The sequence below is a fragment of the Doryrhamphus excisus genome, chromosome 6 (genome assembly GCF_030265055.1).
Source record: "Doryrhamphus excisus isolate RoL2022-K1 chromosome 6, RoL_Dexc_1.0, whole genome shotgun sequence".
NCBI lineage: Eukaryota > Metazoa > Chordata > Actinopteri > Syngnathiformes > Syngnathidae > Doryrhamphus > Doryrhamphus excisus.
This window is the reverse complement of record NC_080471.1, coordinates 11,481,863-11,503,280: the sequence shown is the minus strand read 5'-3', so window position 1 is coordinate 11,503,280 and position 21,418 is coordinate 11,481,863. Positions and strand designations below refer to the sequence as shown.

General features: G+C 39.8%; 2 protein-coding genes across 6 annotated transcripts in view; both read right to left on the bottom strand.

The window, feature by feature from the left end:
* Positions 1-184, bottom strand: part of LOC131130819 (suppressor of tumorigenicity 7 protein homolog) — a 29,589-nt gene extending 29,405 nt beyond the window's left edge. For 2 of the 5 annotated variants that reach the window (XM_058074853.1, XM_058074856.1), the window contains exon 1: positions 31-163. The gene's annotated coding sequence lies outside the window, so the exon portion shown is untranslated. Of the gene's footprint in view, positions 1-30 lie in introns of all 5 variants that reach the window. The other 3 variants (XM_058074852.1, XM_058074854.1, XM_058074857.1) reach the window with 2 other exon arrangements.
* Positions 185-785: 601 nt separating this feature from the next.
* LOC131130821 (F-actin-capping protein subunit alpha-2) lies at positions 786-14,071 on the bottom strand. The gene is made up of 10 exons (XM_058074859.1): positions 13,947-14,071; positions 9,904-9,967; positions 5,801-5,852; positions 5,626-5,689; positions 3,099-3,305; positions 2,943-3,022; positions 2,518-2,596; positions 2,341-2,412; positions 1,945-2,007; positions 786-1,841 (listed from the first exon to the last, which is right to left on the bottom strand). The coding sequence occupies exons 1-10, from the start codon at positions 14,067-14,069 to the stop codon at positions 1,701-1,703; spliced, it is 945 nt and encodes a 314-aa protein (XP_057930842.1). The 5' UTR covers positions 14,070-14,071; the 3' UTR covers positions 786-1,700.
* Positions 14,072-21,418: the final 7,347 nt, after the last annotated feature.

The window sequence follows — 21,418 nt, the reverse complement described above, 5'->3', positions numbered from 1 at the left end:
AAAGTAACGCGTGCTCATGAAGGTGCTCACCTTAGTTTGCGATAGTCAGATCCTTTATTCCTGAAATGAGCATTTCCAGCAGCGGCTTCTAACATGTGCCCGGTATCCAGCGGCTGTACACCGTATGCTCTGCGGACGTGTCTGTCTGCTCGCTGGTTGGTTGCCAGGCTCGCTAGCGTTAGCCAAGCTAACAGTGGGCCAGTTAGCCCCATCGACCGCCTCGCGATGTCGCTGTTTACTCCCTTCGACGAAATAACATGTTTATCATATAGAAAAACTTAAATGTTGATTTATGAAATATATAGTTTAGGATAAGTTCATGATGAAGTGTTAAGAAACCCAGTCGTTTTCCCTTATTGTCCGCTTACAAATTGTGCAATATTTCTTCTATGTATAGTGTATAGCGGCACATACATGCTAGCAAAATTAAACACGTAAAAACATTCCAATAGTTCATCTTAAGTCATTTAGTTTAATTGTATCTGCTACATTTCTGATAATTATTACTTAATAGCAACGCAAATCCTTTAAGCTTATACATTTGATCTTTACTGAACAATTGAACAATGTATTAGTATTTCAAGTTAAGTGAGATTCGATGCGCCACAGCAACGTTTAAAAAATGCTGTTTGGGATTCACCAGAGTACAAGACAGGACACGACTTTAAATGTAGCAAGAATTTACAAGATTTTTTTCCCAAACCCTGTATTGTCCCATTACATACATAGAAGGTGACTATACTAATCTACATCGTTACAGAAAGACACCAGGAATTATGAGACTCTTTGAATAGAAAATTTGTTATTTAATGCAACAGAAGTGTGACTGAATTACAATTGATCTCATGGAAATAATCACCAAACCGACAGAGGATGTTTCATATAGGTATATATATATTACAGTGTGCCTTGTTATATAATACAGTCTGGTTCTGTTAAGTAAAAATAAGCACTGGAGGAGGATGTGATACGTCTTCACTTTATTGTAAGTTTGATATTATATGCACATTAAGATTTTGCAGTTGACGACTGGTTATTGAAGCTTGTTAGGTGGTCAAAAGAGCTCCGGGCAAGTCAACAAGGTCGCTCAGTCAGGAGTGCTGCAAGCTTGAGATCCCACAAACTAGACAAACAGTGGAGGAAAGTACCAAAAATAACAGGAACAAAATGTTTAAAAGGTTTTTGCAGAGGACTGCGACCAATAAGCACAGACAAACTTGTTTTTGTTGAGGCTGAGTAATTCATTTAGGAGCTATTTTTTTTTCCTTTCAGGCCAAAATAACTGAGCAGGTTTTTCCCGTGAATGCGGAATGGAAAACTCCACCACCATTCAGCAGGCTGCACAGAGGGTGTGGTCTCAGCAACACGATGATATTGCACGACTGTTTTTGCATACGAGTGCCTGTCCCCTTTTCCTATGTCACTTTTATATTTTCTCCAAATCGCTCTAGGTTGGATTGACAGCGGCGGCACTAAAAGTGTATAAAAACAAAAGAACATGAATAAAAGGAGACATCCAATGAGTTAATTTGACATCTTGTCGTGAGACCAAAACCCTTCTTTACCCCCCAACTTCTCTAATTTTTGTACAAAGACAATACAACTATCCAGTCATGCAACATTGTTTGAGGGATTTGTGTGTATGCATGTGTGTGTGTGCGTGTGTGTGTGTATGTTTTGTGAGGTGGGGGTGTTTGTTTCTAAGCATTCTGCATCTCCTTTCCGAGCTTGTAGCTCAGGATCTTGTTCCAGTCGATCTTGGTGCGTGTCACAGGAAGCTGGCGGCGTAAGGCTTTGAAGGTAGTTTCCGACATGGTCTGATAATTCTCGTTGATGGCCGTCTGGAGATAAAGACAGCAAAGGACATGAGAGACGCACTTGTGTTTAGATGTTCTGGAGTTTTAGAGCGTTGAACACAGAATGTGCCGTCATGCTGGTGCATACTTGATAGTCGTTCTCTGCAGCTTCCATGATATGGACAAACCTACTTGCGGTTGAAGTCTCATTCTACAAGAAGAACAAAAGGGGATCATTTTGAGGCAAAGGGGCAGCTGCATCCACCAACATTTGTAAGAAACACATTCAGAGGACTCCATCCATTCATCTTCTATCGCAAATCCTGTTAAGGGTCGCAGAAAACTGACTTTGGGTGAGAGACGTGATGGACTTTGTACTTGGCACCAGTCAGTCACAGGTCTCATACACGGACACAACCATTCACACAGTCACAGAGGGACATAATTATCCTTTTGGAGAATCATGGGTGTATGAATTAATGAGTTTTGAGTGAAAGGACACTACTTTGGCCTGGTAATCATGACACTTGGTGGTATTACTTACAGAAACGGACAAGGGTTCCTGCACTTCCTTGTGGCTCACCAGCTGGACGTTGCCATCCTCATAGTAATGAACCTGCACAAAAAAAAACACCATCATCTGTTGCTCGACTGGCAGAAAAAGTTTGGACAACCCTGCTGTCAACAATGCTAAAGGACGTCTTAAAAGAAAAAAAAATACCTGAATCTTCATGATTCCTGCAACTTGAGTGGTGGATGGAGAGATTGTAAATTTCCATTCTGACCTCCAGCGTCCATTCCTGGTTGACGGAATACATAAACATGTTTAATTGAAGTTTCTGTAATGACAATGTTTGTTTGACAGTGCAGTGGCATTGCTGCCTGCAGCCCATCAGCAGTGTCAATCCTAACGAAAAGAGGATTTCTCCTTATCCAGTGAGATTAATGTGATCAGAAACAGCTCAGTGATGCTTATGAGGCCCACCAGGGGTAAAGCTCTCACAGTTAACTGCCAATTAACAGCCAAAGTTTCCATCTAGCACACTTGAAATTCTGCAAAGCTGTCAGGGTTTCTGAGAAAATGTGTTTTCACTTTGACTTATTCCCCAGATAAAAAAAACTGTCATGATCATGTACTCAACATACCAGAAGTTTTTGGGCTGAAATTGATGGCACTCGATGCACACAATGATGGTTTGTTGCCCGTCAATGTTTTTCCCGTAAATCTGACATAAGAAGAGTTTATTTTTGGGTTAGCAGAGACAAAACAGACTTATTGAAGCTTTTCGGACGCAAACGTACGGTGCAGACGCCATTGGGGTAGTGCTCCTTGACGTAGGCTCTGACAGCCAAGTCTACAGCACTCCTCCAGTCCTCCATGGAGCTGTCCACATCATGAGGCCGTGGGTCACTGGCCTCCTTCCTCAGGTGATCGTACGTGAAGGAGATCTTGTTCTTGGGGTCCAAGACGCGGCCATTGCCAAGGTCCCCATGCTCTGTGATTAAGACCTGTGACAGACAGAAAGGTAACAATGACAGATTTGACACACTAAACAGCCAATGATGGATTTCATTTTTTAACTGGAGCTCAAATTTTGATAGATATCGTATCGTAGATTTCCTGACCAATAAATCAATAACAGCTGTATCACCATATCGTGAGATAATTGTGATCCTGAGCCGTCTATCGCAGGTTCCCACCGCTATCAACAATACTGTATTTTTCCCCGTTTTTTTAGTTCCAAATGCTGCTATTCTCGTCTTCAGTCATGGTCACCAGTAACGCTCTCTCTTTTGACTGGCATTTGAGAGGTGATGTACTCTGTGACAACTCAACTCGCAGCAACAGCAGATACAAATAAGTTTGGTCTTGTCAAGACAGCCATCTGTAGCTTCGAAGCTAAACTTACCATTCAAAATACTTTGTCCATTTCTACTCAATATTAATTACCGCTTGTAGCGGCACATCAACCCCTGCGTTTGCTCAAACTATGGCGTGGGTTGAGGGTCATCCAGGATGTGCGCATGTTAATTGCACATTAAAAAAAACAGTGCTGTTAAAGGAAATCTCCATTAACAGGCTATTAACTTTGACAGCCCTAGTTTTAACACATGTAGTTTGGGTAGGGGATGCATAGTGATCCTATTTCAAGTACCTAATGAAGTGGCCAGAAAAGCTACAAACTGGACCAGAAAGAGCAGTGGCTATGAAAAGACGGCATACAACGAGGTTTCCATCATCAACACTCCAGCAGTGCTGCTGGCGATGTGTCGGGGGAATTAATATGCGGCGTGGGAATGCTGGGACATGATGACATCTTGGCGTAACATACTGCAAACATTGCTGGTGTTGACATTCATTTATTCATCAACAATAATGCTGTTTTGCGATGGGACCCAAATAGATGCTGCATTTGTTAAGCATTCAATTTGAGAAACACTTCAATATGTACTTTTTTAGTTTGCGAAGGCGAAGATTTTGACAGTGAAGCCCGGTCTCAAATCCATTACTATAATACTGCAATATTTATCTGCTGCTTCTTCCCCTCATTTTAATGGTGAATTTAATTTGTCCCTCCCCTCAAGCTATGTAGATGGTGACTATTGAGGATGGTCTATCACTGTGCACTCACCATACACTTGTCCATGCAAAATGCATAGTGAAGGCATGGAAGTGTGCCAATTGGGACAAAGCCAGGATCTCCTTAGGCCGCGCCCTCCCTCATTACAGAAATACATATCACTAGCAGATATGCTTCCATCCAATAATCATTCTTCTTTATACAGCTCGATCTTGGAAAATATGCACAAAACCCTATCTTTGAAAGACTCAATTGACTCACTGTGTACACCGTGCACCAAAAGCATGCAACTTATAGGAAAATTACTTTTTTTTTGCCATCATGCAAGCTAATTAGTGCGCATAATGGGACAATACAGACTTCTATTCAAAACACGTCCAAAAACCTCCAACAGGGATTTATGGTTTTGTGTACATGCTGTAACAGGTACATTTTATGTAATACTTATAGTATATCGCCATATTTTGGTTCTTTTTATTCATTACAGGAACTTCTTTCCAGGGCAAATTGATGGCCGGAGCACTCTGTGGTGAAAGAAGATGCAAGCGTCTTTGTCACACACACGTGAATGGACAGGTATGTGCAGGCATACGGCGGGAGACAAATATAACGCAGAAGGTCTATTGAGGTCTTGATTTTTTGAGAAGGCCTTTGTGTGATGCAAATGATGCATACAGTATTGTTTTGAGAACCAAACTCCTTACTTGTGTAACCCCAGCAACAACCTGGAACTACGTTCATCACCGATATCCAACCAGAACCGGAGTGTCAGGGGACCGGGGGAGGATTAAGTCGCCGTTGATTGACGACACCGATGGGGATGTCATACAACTCCATGTCAAAAAATCATGCATGCGTGTTTTTTTTTCTTCCCCCAGGTACTCAGGGTTCCTCCCACATTTCAAAAACATGTTAGGTTAATTTCGCGCGTCCAAATTATCCATAGGTATGAAAGTGAGTGTGAATGATTCCCTTGCTCAAAGACAGCTGGGATAGGCTCTACAAACATTACCCTAGTGAGGATAAGCGGCATAGAAAAAGAATGGATGGATCCCTTTAAGTTAAATGGAGGACCAAAAGAAGCCAAACATTGACAATGGCATCATCTTGACTACAAGAAAATTATAGACAGACACATTTAAATATGCTCTGCTTCATCCTCTTCAGGCATGTTGAATAGTGCAAATGTAACCCATATGATCTTCATGTTCATACTAACCCTTGTAGCTAAGAAAAAACAAACTCACCTGTTCATCATAGCCATCAATTTTCACTGGGGTAAACTGGTCCAAGTTGTACTGTGCAAATGCACTGCAAAGTGAAGTGAAAAAGGTTCAGGTGTCCATCAATTCTTGAATACATGTGAGATACACATGTATGTATAGTAAATCAAGTGTCTATGGATGTTAAAAAGGAACTTACTGTGCTGCACCTTCCCTGAGGAGATTGTCATTGTTGAGCAGCAATCGCACATCTACAACAGGCAAATAAAGAAGGAGATAAGGAGAGAGGAGACAAGAAAAGTAGCTTAACAACAGAAGACAAAGCTGTCTGCTCCACACTTTTGGGGGGTGGACACCAGCGGACATGGCAAATTAACTCAGTGGAACAGAGTGTAAAATCCCCTAAAGATGAAAGTGGACAAAGTGGTTAACAGGGATTGTGTTTAAATGTCTGTGTGAGCGCGCCTGTCAATGGGCGATAAGAGACACACAGACAGCCCCCCGGCCTTCTGGTGCGCCTCTGAGGTGACGGCATTTATGGTGGCAGGCTAAAGCTTTGACGATGACAAAAATTTATACAGAGCATGGTTTCTGTCAGGGACGCGGCAAACGGTCCCTGTAGGCTAAGCTACAAATTAGCCTAACCCATTCCGCTTTAGTCATGCCTGTCTAAGTGGTAAGGGCATTTTGGGCCATGTTACAAAGAACAAAGTAAAAATGTGAAGACAATAAAGTTATCCAGTCAGAGATATAGAGAGATTCATTCATTCATTCATTTTCTAATGCTTATCCTCAAGAGGGTGCTGGAGACTATCCCAGCTGTCTTTGGGCAAGAGGCGGGGTACACCCTGGACTGGTCGCCAGCCAATCACAGAGCACATATAGACAACCATTCACACACACACATTCATACCTATGGACAATTTGGAGTCTCAATTTAACCCAGCATGTTTTTGGAATGTAAACATTTTATTATTAATGGAGAAAAAATACCTACATGGCCGTGTATAAAACTTACTTATAAAACACACACACACAAACATATACACATATAGTATATATATATATATATATATATATATACACACACATATATATACACACACACATATATATATACATATATATATATATACACACATACATATACATATATATATACACACATACATACATACATACACACACACACACAGTTGTGTAATTATTGACTAATATTAAAATTTGTTTGATGACATGAAACATTTAAATGTAACCAAAAAAAGAAGAGGGAAAACAGGAAGTAGGCAAAGACCCTTTTTCAGTTTTCAGACCACTGTACATGCTGTGATCGTGTATTAGAACATACATTCTTCATTACACATATTTACTTAGTATTTTTGGATTGACCATAGGTATGAATGTGAGTGCGAATGATTGTCTATATGTGCCTTTGACTTTGGCTCCACCCAGTGGCCTATCAACATAGGGCATTACAGCAAGTATGTCCAGACTGTTCTTCCAAATGTCTACACAACATTAAAAGGAATAAATAATTAATATACATATACCAGGGCTGTCAATTGATTTAAATTGTTAACTGAAATTAATCACATTTGACCATAGTTAAATATGATTAATCACAGATAAAAGGCTTTATCTACAATAAGTGTACCTTTGAAAGATCATTTTTAATACGCCTATCAACATTTTTGTTTCTTTTGGCTTTTTCCTGATTACGGAGTCGCCACAGATGCGCATACCGATTTTGGCTAGAGCACTTCATACATGAGACTGGATAACATATTTGCTTTTTGCTTATTAAACCTTCTGGGTGGTTTTTAAACAGCTCAAACGCAAAATGGAGCTCAATGTATAACACCACACTGGTAAAGTAGAAACCATTAGTCAAATAAAATAGATTGCACATATAAATAAAGACTTGCAAAACAACTAAGTGAAATTATAGCAAGGTGTTTGAGCAAAATATTTACAACTTACAAAAAAAGCGCTAAAGAACAGTCTAGCTCAGAGGTAGGGAACCTATGGCTCGGGAGCCAGGTAGGGCTCTTTTGATGACTGTATCTGGCTCTCAAGCATTTCTTACCACAATAAAATGCATTTTTGCTAACATTTTAAAGTAAACCATCACAGAAATCACTGTTAAAAATAATATTCAAAATCAACAACTTTCTTATGCATTTTAATCCGTCCATCTATTTTCTACTGCAATACGGCCGGCCATATCCATCTTTCTTGATTATATTTTCCAGGTCAAACACCAAAACTCGATTATTACTGGGTAATGCGGTAGTCTACCTCGGTCATTGAGATGTCAACATGTAAATGTAGACTTTCCTCCTTTAGTCAAATAGTCGCCTAGCTAAAGCTGCAGAACCAAGCCTTCTGACGAAGATGGCCAAAAGAATGAAATACATGTATGGAGTATGGTGCAAAACCATGCAGCAGCAGAAGTTGTATTAATGGCAACAAGTATTTGATTTATTATTAGACACTGCGCTGCTCACGAAAGTGTGCTGGCCACACCCCATTTGCGTGGGGTAATGTGCCTGGTCTACACAATTAGAGCCCATTATATCTAAAACTGTTGGTCTTACATAAAAATGCACACATTTTATTGCATTCAAAATGTATATGGCTCTCACAGATACACATTTTAAAATATCTGGCCTTCATGGCTCTCTTAGCCAAAAAGTTTCCCGACCCCTGGTCTAGCTTATATAACTAGGACTGCGTCCATATACTGTAGGGCAGTCAGGCTATAGCTTATCTTTTCACTTCCAAACTCTCTTTTACAAACACACACACAACGTCCGTTAACGCATTAACTTTGTCCTAATATATACATATACACACACACACATGCATGCATAGACATACACACAAACCTATACATATATATACACACACACACTAGGGCTGTCAAAGTTAACGCACTAATGATGTGTTAACGCAAGTTTTCTTAAAAGGCATGAATTTACATATGCACCTCCTGTTTGACCTGAAGCATGTTTGATTGAAGCATGCCAACTCTGTAGACACAAGCTGGAATAAACATTGAGCAGAAATGGAGAAAGAAAAGAGTTTTTGATTGGTAAAGTTAAACTCAAAGCGCTGGCAGATGGCTCTTCCATCAAGACCAAACTTATTTGGTCTACTGTGGCTGTGTTTGAGTTAACACGAATTACATCGCCTGTCAGAGACTGGAGTGGTACAGGCATTGTTTTTACTGTCATACTCTACACAGAGATACCTTGGCATAAGAGTGTCCCACCTAATGAGATGCGAGTTGATGTCTCTGCTGCTTTTTGCTTTGAACTGCGAGGTAATATCTGATTTAAGCAGAGGGATGTATGGATGTATCCCCCCCCTTTTCTTTCACCTCATATTTGCTCCCAAATGCTGATTCTATGTGGGAATGCATAAAGGTAAGATTTGATGACTGACTGCTAATGTGAAATTTGTGGTACACAACCTCTCTGAAAATCAAAAAAAAAAGTTCACCAAGCAGGGTGGTGGCTCTGTATTCATTTAGTGTTTTTACTTTGATGTTGTTCCAGCTATAGTTTTATACAGTACATCATAACTATGATCAATCACATGGCTATAATGTACGTATGTTTTACCCAGGTGTTAAAAATGTCCTTGGCTAGTTCAATGCTACATCGCTAAGGTTAGCACAACACTGGACTTCAGCCACGGTCATCACATTGACAGCCCGTCAATAGCAGCTGTAACTCAAATTTTAGCTAGCAGCTCAAATCAGCAGATATATGTAAAAATGGAAAAAAAACACTAATTAGTTGGGACACTCTGATGCCAAGGTAGCACTGTATATGACAATAAAAACTATACCTGCACTGCTCCAGTCTCAGGCAGGCCATGTAATCTGTGATAAGTCAAACACAGCGACAGTAAATACAAATAACTTTGGTCTTGCTACAAGAGCCATCTGCCAGGGCTTTGAAGCTAACCAATCTAAATACTCTTTTCTTTCTCCATTTCCTATCATTTGTTCCAGATTGTGGCTACAGAGTTATTGTGCTTCAATCAAACTACGGTGGGGGCCGAGGGTCAATCAGGAGGAGCGCATGTTAATCGCGCATCAAAAAAATTACCGCCATGAAAAGAAACTTCTGTTAACGTGTTAACTTTTACAGCCCGAATATATATGTGTGTGTCTGTGTGTATGTATGTATATAAATGTATGTTTTAGGGCTGTTGATTAATATATTTTATATTATAATTATACATATATAGATACACACACACGCACACACTTAGAAAGGTGTTACAACTCACCGTTGAAAACTTCGTTGAACTCTCCTGGCGGGGCGTGAATGATGAAATTAGCTGCTATGCGCACCTGTATCCAAAACACAAAATAGAAGTGGAGCGCGTCAATACTGGTTGGTTCATTGTTAAAGCCCTCCTGTTATTTCATCATAACACGACATGACATTTTATTCGCTTATTACAAACAAGTTGGGACAGAGATGTGAAAAAGAGCTTGACTGAATGAATGAACGGGTAATTCAGTGTGCAGCCTTTTCATACATGTGCATACATGCACATTTTCTCCTCCATTTCTCTGCTGCTGCACAATAACGTTTCCTGTTTCTAGGTCACATGACAGTGAGACAACAGCCCCTCCCTCCCCCACATCGCTCACAGCCATACAAGGACATAAAAATGTGCTGAGGACTCGCTAGATCGTTGGCAGGGTCTGATGGCTCAGTCAGGTTCTCACATGTCGGTGAGCCGGGAAAGGTGTCTCCCCAAGGCACTTATTATTAACAGTGTGTTTTTGTGCATGTGTGTGTAGTGCTGCAGACTGATTTTGGCTAATGAGGAGATCAAATGTAGAGCTCAAAGTGTGTATGCATATTGTGACGTCATCACGACCCATTTGGGGTAAACAATCCAAAATCCATGCTTGCCCGCATTGTTGTCAGGTCGCTTATAAAAACCGGTGTGATTTGACATTCCAGTGCATAAGAAATGTTGCATGATGAGATGGGCGACGGGCCTGTTAAATGAATTCAGGAAGAAAAAACATTATATACTGTATGTTGTTGTGGATGTGATATTAACATATTTTTACAATGATTATTCAGTCCATTTGGAATATGACAACATGAGAAATAGACATCATTTTCGGCATTCCGCACAGCTCTGAGGAGCCCTCATTCCACATCTTGAATCAGTACCTTTGTCGAGGCTTGAAAATGAATGTACATGCAGGCGTAACACATGCATCCGCATGTTTGCTAATGTGTCAGCCATTGATAGTAATTTGGTTTAACAACTAGTATTAGCTATCACTGAATGTACAGTCTATCGTAACAACATGACTGCAAATTGTTGACTGTCTCCTCAAGAATGCTTTTGTGTGTGTGTGTGTGTGTACACATGCCATGGACATATAGTGTACGTGGACACCAACAGGCATTAGAGACAACCATGACTGACAGTTATTTTACTCTGGCCCAACAAAATTTGTATTTTAGGCAGATTAATTCATAATTGTGAGAAATATACTTTTTTTGTACAATCCGTTCTTTTAACCGCTATTTAGGCTCACAGAAGCTTCTTGTTGTGAGGGCACTGCTTTGGTAGCCTAAACAAAATACCAGGACTACCGCAAATATTGCAGTTGCTGAGTTCATGTGAAGACGTTTTTATGTTAAGCTTTTTTTTTTAGAGACATCTGTCTGTATATACTGTATATGATATTCCTTCCAAGACAAGCATCCAGAAAACAGAGCATAATTACAGGTGGCTATCCTTCTAGGGCAAGTGTTCTATTTTCTGACTTCTACTCTGAGTAATCCTTTGGAGACGTCAGTCTTGAACACAGGCTAGATTGGTAGGCAAGATGATGAGTTTCTTAAAGCCTGTACTTTAACTGACAATGACAGTAGGCACAAAACAACATTTACTGTGTGGTAAATTCACTGGCCCCCTACAGCACTCTATGATGTCACACTATTTACGTAGGACTTTAAACTCCCACATCTTCAAATGGACTGAACCATTCGGCTAAAGAGGCAGTGAAGTTATAAAGTGCTGGCAGCACCCGTGACGGCAAAAGTGACTTCATAAGGGTCCGTCATTCTAAAACACTTCATCCAGTCCAGTCAATCCATTTATTCTCCTTAGATTGAAGATGGGGCGGAGCTTGAGGGAGTGGCACGCAGAATGAAGTAAGCATGAAAGCTGAAACAACAAAAGGACAAAACGTATCCCCCTGTAGGGTGGGGGAGTCTTTAGGTCTTTGTGCTGTCTTGGCTCAGTCACCAGCTGGCCTTTATTATTGCCTCACTGTATGCACACTGTATGTTCATTCACGATCAAGCATCACAATGACATATTCATCCACTTAGTGGAGAGCTATTTGTCTGAAACTGACCATCATGCTAACACTTACGCATAAGCATCTTATCATAGCATTCCAGATTCTCATAAATTTCAATACATCTGACTCAAATATTTGCAAAAGCATCAAAATGAGGTAATCATTTGCCTTCTAGACTGTTGACTTGTGTAGTCAAGTCTCCACAAACCAAATAACAAACATTTAAGATTCATAACCTGACAGAACCAGTTTGGCGTTTAGTGGTTCATGATTATTATTAAATTGCCAGCTTTGACAACAAAGTGAGATAAGGGGCTGTCAAAAAGCTGCAGGCTAACTGAAAAACATTCCTGAGCCCACTGACAAGGCTCTCACAATTCCAGATGAGGAACTGAGCAAGGGCCGGGACATTTTTTCTTTTTACAATGACAACAAATGATATAATTGTTTTTGGTAGTGTATTTGTGCGTCTTCTCTTTTCGGTTGTTTAATGTGGATTGTACACTCTTTGGGTGTTGTGGCGCTGGACTGGGGTGGAGCTGGGGTTGTTTTTCTTTCTTTCTCTCTTCTTTCCTTTGTTAATTAAACACATTTGAAAATGAAAACAAATGAGACTTTCTACTTCAGGACGTTTCCTCATCCTGCTATGATAAATATAGCACCAAAGAGGGATTTCTCAACAAGGTGACAATAATGTAGTTATTTGATTTGTTTGTTCTATTATATTTAACTATACATTGTAATGTTTCTATTGGTTTTACCACCACGTGTCAACACACTTGATTATCACGCTAAATGTATTTGATTTCTTGAGTTCTTTTAGGACACATAGACCAATTAAAAGCTGATTCTTTGGTGAGAATCAAGATAAAGGGTTTCCCTTTATGCCTTATGAATCACAATAGCATGACTTATACACAAATTTAATACACCATATAGCAATGTAGTGCTCAGTTTTAGCCACATTATCATTTTACACGAAAAGGAGAGTGGTAGTTTTAGGACTGCTTCCATCTTAACATGTACAAGGTTTGTTTTTTCATTGTAGTCTTCTGGTGCAGACGAAGACGTCTCAGTGGTAACGAGAGATTGAGTAAGAAATGTTTCCTGTTGTACGTGTGTGTGGTTTCCTTGCCGTCACCAGGAAGCTCAAGCACACTTTTTAAAAAAAGTTAGAAAGGTTGTACAAGATCCTATCGCTTATACAGCCACTAGGAGGCGTGTGCGCGATCAGTGTATGTGGGGATTTCTATGATATGCTACACATTTTGGGCTAACTCAGCGCAATGAATTTAGGGCAACCAAATAAACAAGATACATGTTGGAACTAGATGCCTGCCGTGTGTGTATAATCCTGGGTGAAGAAGATCGACATACTATTTTATGTTATGTACTTATGTAAAGTCATCGTTCAGTCTGCAAACATCGTTCTACACCGTGGAATAGTACTTGTTGGTTAAACACAGAAAAACACACCGTAGGATCATTGGTGTCGCATAAAGTGTTGATTTGTGCAGCAAACATTAAGTTGCCAGTGGCTGTAGCGTGAAATGAGAAAGTGTGAGCTAACATGAAAAGGGCGTGTTAGTAAGTGGCGCTAACTGTTAGCATCGAGAGGCTATGCTAAACAAGCTAGCGCTATTTGGCGAAGACAAACTTTATTAACACCAACGACAAGCGACGAGCCCATTTAGCAAACAATGTGCGATAACATTAAGTTGGCCGAGTTTATAACGAGAACTCTGTTCCTATTTTGAGCCAGGACCGTACAAGGAGTCTGCCTTCGCAAACGAGCGGAAGTTGAGCTAAAAATAAGAAGCAGCAAAAGCAGCGATGGCCGCTACACAGGCCCGGGAATTACTAGCATTAAAATACATATCAACGTCAGCGGTCGTTTGTCGTAGATGAAATAAAGTACGAGGCACACGTGGAAGCTCAAACTGTCCATACTGGACTTTGTGTGTTGGTTAAAAAAAAGACTTCTTACCTTTTCCTCGTTGGATATGGGCTCCTCCAGATCCGCCATCTTTTCTTCCGGCACCACCAGCTTGTCACAACGCCGTGACGTCATCACATGGGTGGTTCCCTCTAGCTTGGTTCGCGCGAGCATACACACACTAGCGTCTCCATTTCACATTTTTAACCGTTGTTTTTATATTTATTTGAATTCATAATGAACGCATAACTACACATTATAAACCACATTCACAAGTGATTAAAAGTCAATGATATCAAAAGGGAATATTGTTTTCTTTCTTCCGAGGCATTTTAATTAATAAATAGTCCCGCGTTCGAACATAAACATAAACTCCAAATTCCACATATAAAAGTCCATTGTTTTTGGTTGCAGCTTACATATGAAGAGCTTGCAACCAAAAGGCGCTAAATCCATTTTGACTGATTTCGAGAAAATAAATTATTTTTAATTACGCACATATCAATCTATTTGGTCATCAAGTCTATATTGCAAATGAAAGAGCTATCAATATAGGTCATAAAATGCATGCTATAAAAATCCTGCACACACCATGTATTTTATATATTTTTTTAAATTAATTTTTTTTTCGGATTTAGCGCCTTTTGGCTGAAATGATGGATTTAGCGCCTTTTGGCTGAAATAAATTTGAAGTCACCTTTAACTTCCTCAATGGCATTGTTGTAAAAGAATGTAAGATGCTTTAATGTGCTATGCTAATAAAATAATTACAACACGGAAGCCATTCTCAACATACAATATGCCTCCCCAACCCCCCCCCCACACACACACATTCACGTTCACCTTCACACATTACAGAAACAAAATGTTATAACCTACCACTAGTACACTGTTACTGATAAACTTTTGTTAAGACATGAAAAATTTGCAATTTGCAGACAATAATAAAAATGTTATTAAAAGCAGTGCTCATAATTTGACTGCACCATGAAGGTGACAGTGACAAAAATCATCTCATTACAAACTCTTTACATTGTATGTTTTTTAGTACAGGTAAAATAATGTTTCTCATGAAAGTTGGAGGTGTCAAGGTAGAGACATGCCTTTTATGGCGTAAAAAAACTTCCATGTTACAGAATACTGTAAAAACACAATTTGTGTTCTCCTGAATTGCATAACATACTGTAACTATCATACATGTACTTAATGTACACAAACAAAACAGGATGGCACTGATACTGGCTTTCTGTATGTGCAGTGCCAATTGTATTCTTCTCTCTGATTGGTCAGATTATCAATAGATGGGAAACTTGGGCCAATCAGAATAAAGAATAAAGAAAGGGATTTAGCGCCTTTTGGTTGAACTCTGAAATGGAAATAGAGTCTTTTGGTCATTTTGGTCACTTTTTTTCATATTTCTTAAAATGATTTCAAGACCAAAATATGTGATTTGGATACACATGACAGAGGTCTATTAAACTCATGAAAAACATGCAATTTAGTGAAAATTGGATTTAGCGCCTTTTGGTTGCAAGCTCTTCATATGGATATAGGGCAGGGGTGGGCAAACTACGGCCCGGGGGCCACATGCGGCCCACCAATGGTTTAAATCCGGCCCCTCCAGTTTTATTATTTGTATTTATTATTTGTATTTATTTTTATTTTTTATTTATAAGTATTTCAACTTTTAACATACAAACTTGCAACATGACTTGCAAGTTGGATGTCTTATTTAGTTTAAAAAAAAACAACACAAGTGTAAAATTAAATTACATAGTTGAATGTGCTCTGATGTTTAAAGTGCTTCTGAAAAAAGGGACCTGAGAACATACAGCTGATAGTATAACACTTTTACAGATAACATTAGACAAATAATAAAAAGAATTGTAAGCATAAAATAGTTTGTGTGTTAAATATACGTTCTGCCCCCCCCCAGACAATTTTGTTACCTCAATGGGGCCCACGAGTCAAAATATTTGCCCGCCCCTCTGGTCAACCAAAGAAAGGGGAATAATTCAGTTTGCTTAAAAATGTCTCCAGAAACTTCTTAGACCCATTTTTTTAATAAACTGAAAACAGGCAGGCCACACAGCTAGGAGACCCGGTGTTCAATTCCCCGCTCGGGCATCTTCGTGTGGAGTTTGCATGTTCTCCCAGTTTTCTGGGTACTCCGGTTTCCTCCCACATTCCAAAAACATGTTAGGTTAATTGGCGACTCCAAATTGTCCATAGGTATGAATGTGAATCTGCCCCATGTCCTTTTGGGTGGTGATGTCATCTCAGAATAGTTAAACAATGAAACAGTGGCACTTTTATTGCCCATTTTCATCTTAAAGCCTGAACATATAATTTTAGCCTAAGTTACCATTACCTTTAAAAGAGAGCTACCTTCGCAAAACTCAACTTTCCACTAAACAAAGCTTGCTAACCCAATAAATTTGTGTGCACTCGGACTGTAGTTTTTGACCCAACCTGCGGTGCATTATATTGTATGTTCCAATCCCGGCATTGCGTGTGCAGGGAACCGGAATAAAAGGTGTGTAGGCTGCTTACTTGTCCAGTTGTCAGTGCTAATGAGACGTGTTGTCAACGTTTGACCATACTGACTTCTATTTGTTCAGCCTGGATTATTGGGGCATGTCCTGTCATGTTGGTAACTTCAAACAAGCATCTGTTTTCTGTGCACTCATGATGCATATGAGTATGCAGGGTACACCCTGGACTGGTCGCCAGCCAATCACAGGGCACTTATAAACAAACAACCATTCACACTCACATTCATACCTATGGACAATTTAGAGTCACCAATTAACCTAGCATGTTTTTGGAATGTGGGAGGAAACCGGAGTATCCGGAGAAAACCCACACATGCACGGGGAGAACATGCAAACTCCACACAGAGATGGCTGAGGGTGGAATTGAACCCTGTTCTCCTAGCTGTGAGGCCTGCGTGCTAACCGCCCAAGTTGACAATTTCAGGAAAAATTAAAAAAACAGATACAAAGCCTGGGGGGTGGGGGTAATGTCCAGCTCGGCCCACAACTTAAAGTACGCTTTGACCCACTGTGCAATTGAGTTTGATACCGCTGGATTAAAATAAATAAAAACAAGCATCTCCTGCTTTTTGCTACCTGGCGGAATTGTATAGTAGGACCACGCTTTTCCACTAGAGGGCAATCTTAGCCATAACTTGGACGTGACTGACTCTTGAGATTATTTTATTGTAAGGTATCTTAGTACAAAACCACTGAGAAAGAATATGATAAATTGACATTTCTAAGTTCAAGGAGCTTAGTATTAACTGTTATCAATATATTATTGATTATTTGCATAAATTGAATGTTTTCAAAGGGTGTAGCTGTACTGTTGGACACTGTACATTACTGTTATATTACTGCTATATTTTTTACAATACTACAAATATGGTATTAAAGAGAAGTAGATGAAATGAGTTTGACCTCTACCTACTCCCATTCAACTGTGATTCATATGTAATTGAGAAGGATACACCATCTTGCATTTTCAAATGTCGTTCAGTGGATGGTGACATGTGAGATTGTGTCCTCCTGTGGACTTTCAGTAGTCACAGTAGCATTGGGTACAGCACCGTGACTCACCCTCAGCCTCCACTTAGTCAGCATGGATACTCATGACAGACAAAGTATTAAATATGGAGCATAATGAAGTGAGAGGATGAAAGGCTCCGTGTAACGTTTTCACTGTAATTCCATGCTGAGTGACTCTGCTGTGTGTCCTCTTGGCGTTCACATGAAAGTGGACGGAGGCGGAGTCACTTTGGCACCTGATAGTGTTGAGACTGCAGCATTCATCTGAAGCCTGCAGCACAAAGTGTGCTTATTAGAAGGTGAGTAAGACAAAAGTCCAAGTCAAGTCACATTGAGCACATTAATGTATTAACAAGGTGCTCTTTTTTTCTACTGAAGTCATCATCTTTAATAGTCTTAGTCACTTTCCAAGAAGCTACCAGCTGGAAAAACTGCTGCAGACCTCATCATGATACCTCATCATGATACCTCATGAACAACTGGACGAGGAAGATCTGTTAGTAATGTGCTGACAAAAGCAAACGTTTGAATGACTTTTAACCTCCAGATAACTCAAACATCTTTGGATGTTACCTTATGCTATGTTATGATATAGCATGGTACTGTACTGTATGAGAACATAGAAAATATCACAATATCATGTCTATCACAGGAGAAAATACAAGACCTCATATGGAAACATAATTTTTCACATGAGACGATACAATGGCTCATATGAGAAATTGATCATAGGATAATCTCTCTTTCTTTCACTCTGTTATATGAGATGAATGAATTTCTCACATGAGAAGATACGGTTTCATATGAGAACATTTTCTATGAGAACAGAAAAATGAGAAAAAACATTACTTTTACAATCTTCTTATGCAAAAAGATATGAGCTCTCATATGAGAGGATACAATCTCTCGCACATCTTTCATATGACAAAATACAAAACCTCATATGGCGATATGATGTCTCATATGATGTCTCATATGAGAAGTTTCTCATGGGTTCCTATGACTGCATTCTCATATGAGAGGGATCATCTTTCATATGAAAAGATATGAGCTCTCACATGAGACAATGTGTTTTATATGAGAAGATTCTCATGAATGATATATATCCTATACTTGGAATCTTCCCTTATGAGAGATATGATCTTTATATGAGATTATATAATTTTTCACATGAGGCGACTTGATGTCTCATATGAGAAGTTTCTCATGGGTTACTACGACTGCATTCTCATATGAGAGGTATCATCTTTCATATGAAAAGATATGAGTTCTCGCATGAGACAATGTGTTTTATATGAGAAGATTCTCATGAATTATATTTATCCTATACTTGGAATCTTCTCTTAGGAGAGATATGATCTGTTATATGAGATTATATAATTTTTCACATGAGGCGATATGATGTCTCATATGAGAAGTTTCTCATGGGTTCCTATGACTGCATTCTCATATGAGAGGTATCATCTTCCATATGAAATGATACGAGCTCTCACATGAGACAATGTGTTTTATATGAGAAGATTCTCATTAATTTTATTTATCCTATACTTGGAACCTTCTCTTATGACAGATATGATCTGTTAAATGAGATTATAGAATTTCTCACATGGAAAGATACGGTCTGATATACAAACATTTTCTATCAGAACAGAAAAATGAGAAAAAAAAGAGAATTACTATGATCGTTACCATGAAAATCTTCTATTAGAAGAAATGATCTATCATATGAGAGGATGCAATCCCTCATACAAGAAGATACCATCTGAGAAAAATGAGAAAATGTTCAATGAGAACTGACATGAGAATAAATATGAGAGAATCTTATTATGATCTTTTATGAGAGATCTATTATGATCTCTGACATGAGAAGACACAATCTCTCATATGACAAGATATGAGCTTTCCCTATGAGAAGAGCCATATGAGAACTTGAGAAGATTCTCAAAAGAGAGATCTGAGAGGCATGATCGGTACTCCGATTTCCTCCCACATACCAAAAACATGCATGTTAGGTTCATAGGTTTGAATAAGTGTGAATGGTTGTTTGTCTAAATGTGCCCTGTGATTGGCTGGCGACCAGTCCAGGGTGTACCCCGCCTCTCAGCCTAAGTAGGCTGGGATAAGCTCCAGCATGCCCACAACCCTAGTGAGGATAAGTGGCATAGCTAATGGATGAATGGCAATTAATGATGCTATTTATGATATTGTACAGTGTGGTCGTTGAGGCATTTCCTGCAGATCCACAGCATGTCAGCAGGGGGAACTGTGCATTGACATAGCTGCGTGCGTGTGTGTGCATGCATCTGTGTGTGTGTTTTACCAGCCAGTGCCATCCGCCTCCTTTGCTTCCTCCCATGCCAAAGCCCATTAACAGCTCATAATGGCTCCATGCTGACTCAACAGGTCAGAATGTTACTGACATTCTTCGGCTGCCTTTATCTGATGATAACACACACAACTGTGTGTGTAATGTGTGTGATGGACTACTGAACATAGTTGGACGTCTGTCAGCTAGGGCTTATGCCGCTCATCTTCAATAGGGTCGCGGGCGTGCTGGAGCCTATCCCAGCTGTCTTCGGGCGAGAGGTCGAGGTACACCCCGGACTGGTTGCCAGCCAATCACAGGGCACATATAGACAAACAACCATTGGACAATTTGGATTCACCAATTAACCTAGCATGTTTTTGGAATGTGGGAGGAAACCGGAGTACCCGGAAAACCCACACAGAATCGAACCAGGGTCTTCCCAATCTCCTGACTGTGTGGCTGTGCTAACCACTCGTCTACCGTGCGGCCTGTATTAAAACATTCATTCATTTTCTACCGCTTTTTCCTCACGAGGGTCGCGGGGGTGCTGGAGCCTATCCCAGCTGTCTTCGGGCGAGAGGCCGAGGTACACCCTGGACTGGTCGCCAGCCAATCACGGGGCACAGATAGATAATTCATACCTATGGACAATTTGGAGTCGCCAATTAACCTAGCATGTTTTTGGAATGTGGGAGGAAACCGGAGTACCAGGAGAGAACCCACACATGCACGGGGAGAACATGCAAACTCCACACAGAGATGACCAATTGAACCCTGGTCTCCTAGCTGTGAGGTCTGCGCGCTAACCACTCGACCGCCGTGCAGCCTGTATTAAAACAGTTTTGGGGAATTTGTGAAAATGCCCCCCCCCCCGCTCTGTTGTTTGCACAGAGCAATGATTTCCAGGAAATATTTGTTCAGGTTTGAGGGAAACCTAACTTGCCTAAAGAAGCAAACATCAGGCAGAAGTGGTTGGAGTTTCAGTTTCCCAACAAGCTAGCAAAATGAAAGTAAACATTTGTTCAAATGATACTGTAGTTATTTTGGCCAAAGTATTGATGAGGAAAAAATGAAATGACATATTTAAACATGAAAAAAAAATACTAGTGGATGTAATATACATAGTATATTGTACATAGTAAATGTATACATGTGGCCACAAGAGAAGATATGAGGTCAAACTGCTCAAATATTTTTAGAAGTTATTGATATTTTGTCTTGTAAAATAGTAATGGAAAAAAATCACATATTAAACAAACTAGAAAGCATGTATACATAGTAAATGTACTATACGTACATAGTATAGTACATCATAAAGGTATACACGCATCCACAAGACAAAAGGCTCTTAAAGTCATGGTCACGGTTCACTTAGATGAGACAGGAGGAGGAGGGGGCTGTCTAGACAGTACCTGCGGGTCAAAAGTGTAGAGGTCATCCAGAGGTCGGAGTTCATAGGAAAAAAAAAACAACACAAAATGTTGCATGAATTTGATACTCAGTCAGCTCAAAGTTGTTTTTAAGTCCTTGAAGGCAGCAGTGGATAGCATGAGCATTCAGTGCGGACATGTAATGAGTGTAATGAGGACAGGCGCATGTGTTCAGCATCAGCAATCAAACAGCAATTAAAGCGCATGAAGAGGCCAATG

Bases quoted from the DNA above. Each gene is read 5' to 3' on its own strand.
- LOC131130821 (XM_058074859.1), bottom strand. From the start codon at position 14,069: ATGCTCGCGCGAACCAAGCTAGAGGGAACCACCCATGTGATGACGTCA. The intron at 9,968-13,946 runs GTAAGAAGTCTT...TTTTGGATACAG, and splicing joins CCATATCCAACGAGGAAAAG to GTGCGCATAGCAGCTAATTT. The intron at 3,023-3,098 runs GTACGTTTGCGT...TTCTTATGTCAG, and splicing joins ACCCCAATGGCGTCTGCACC to ATTTACGGGAAAAACATTGA.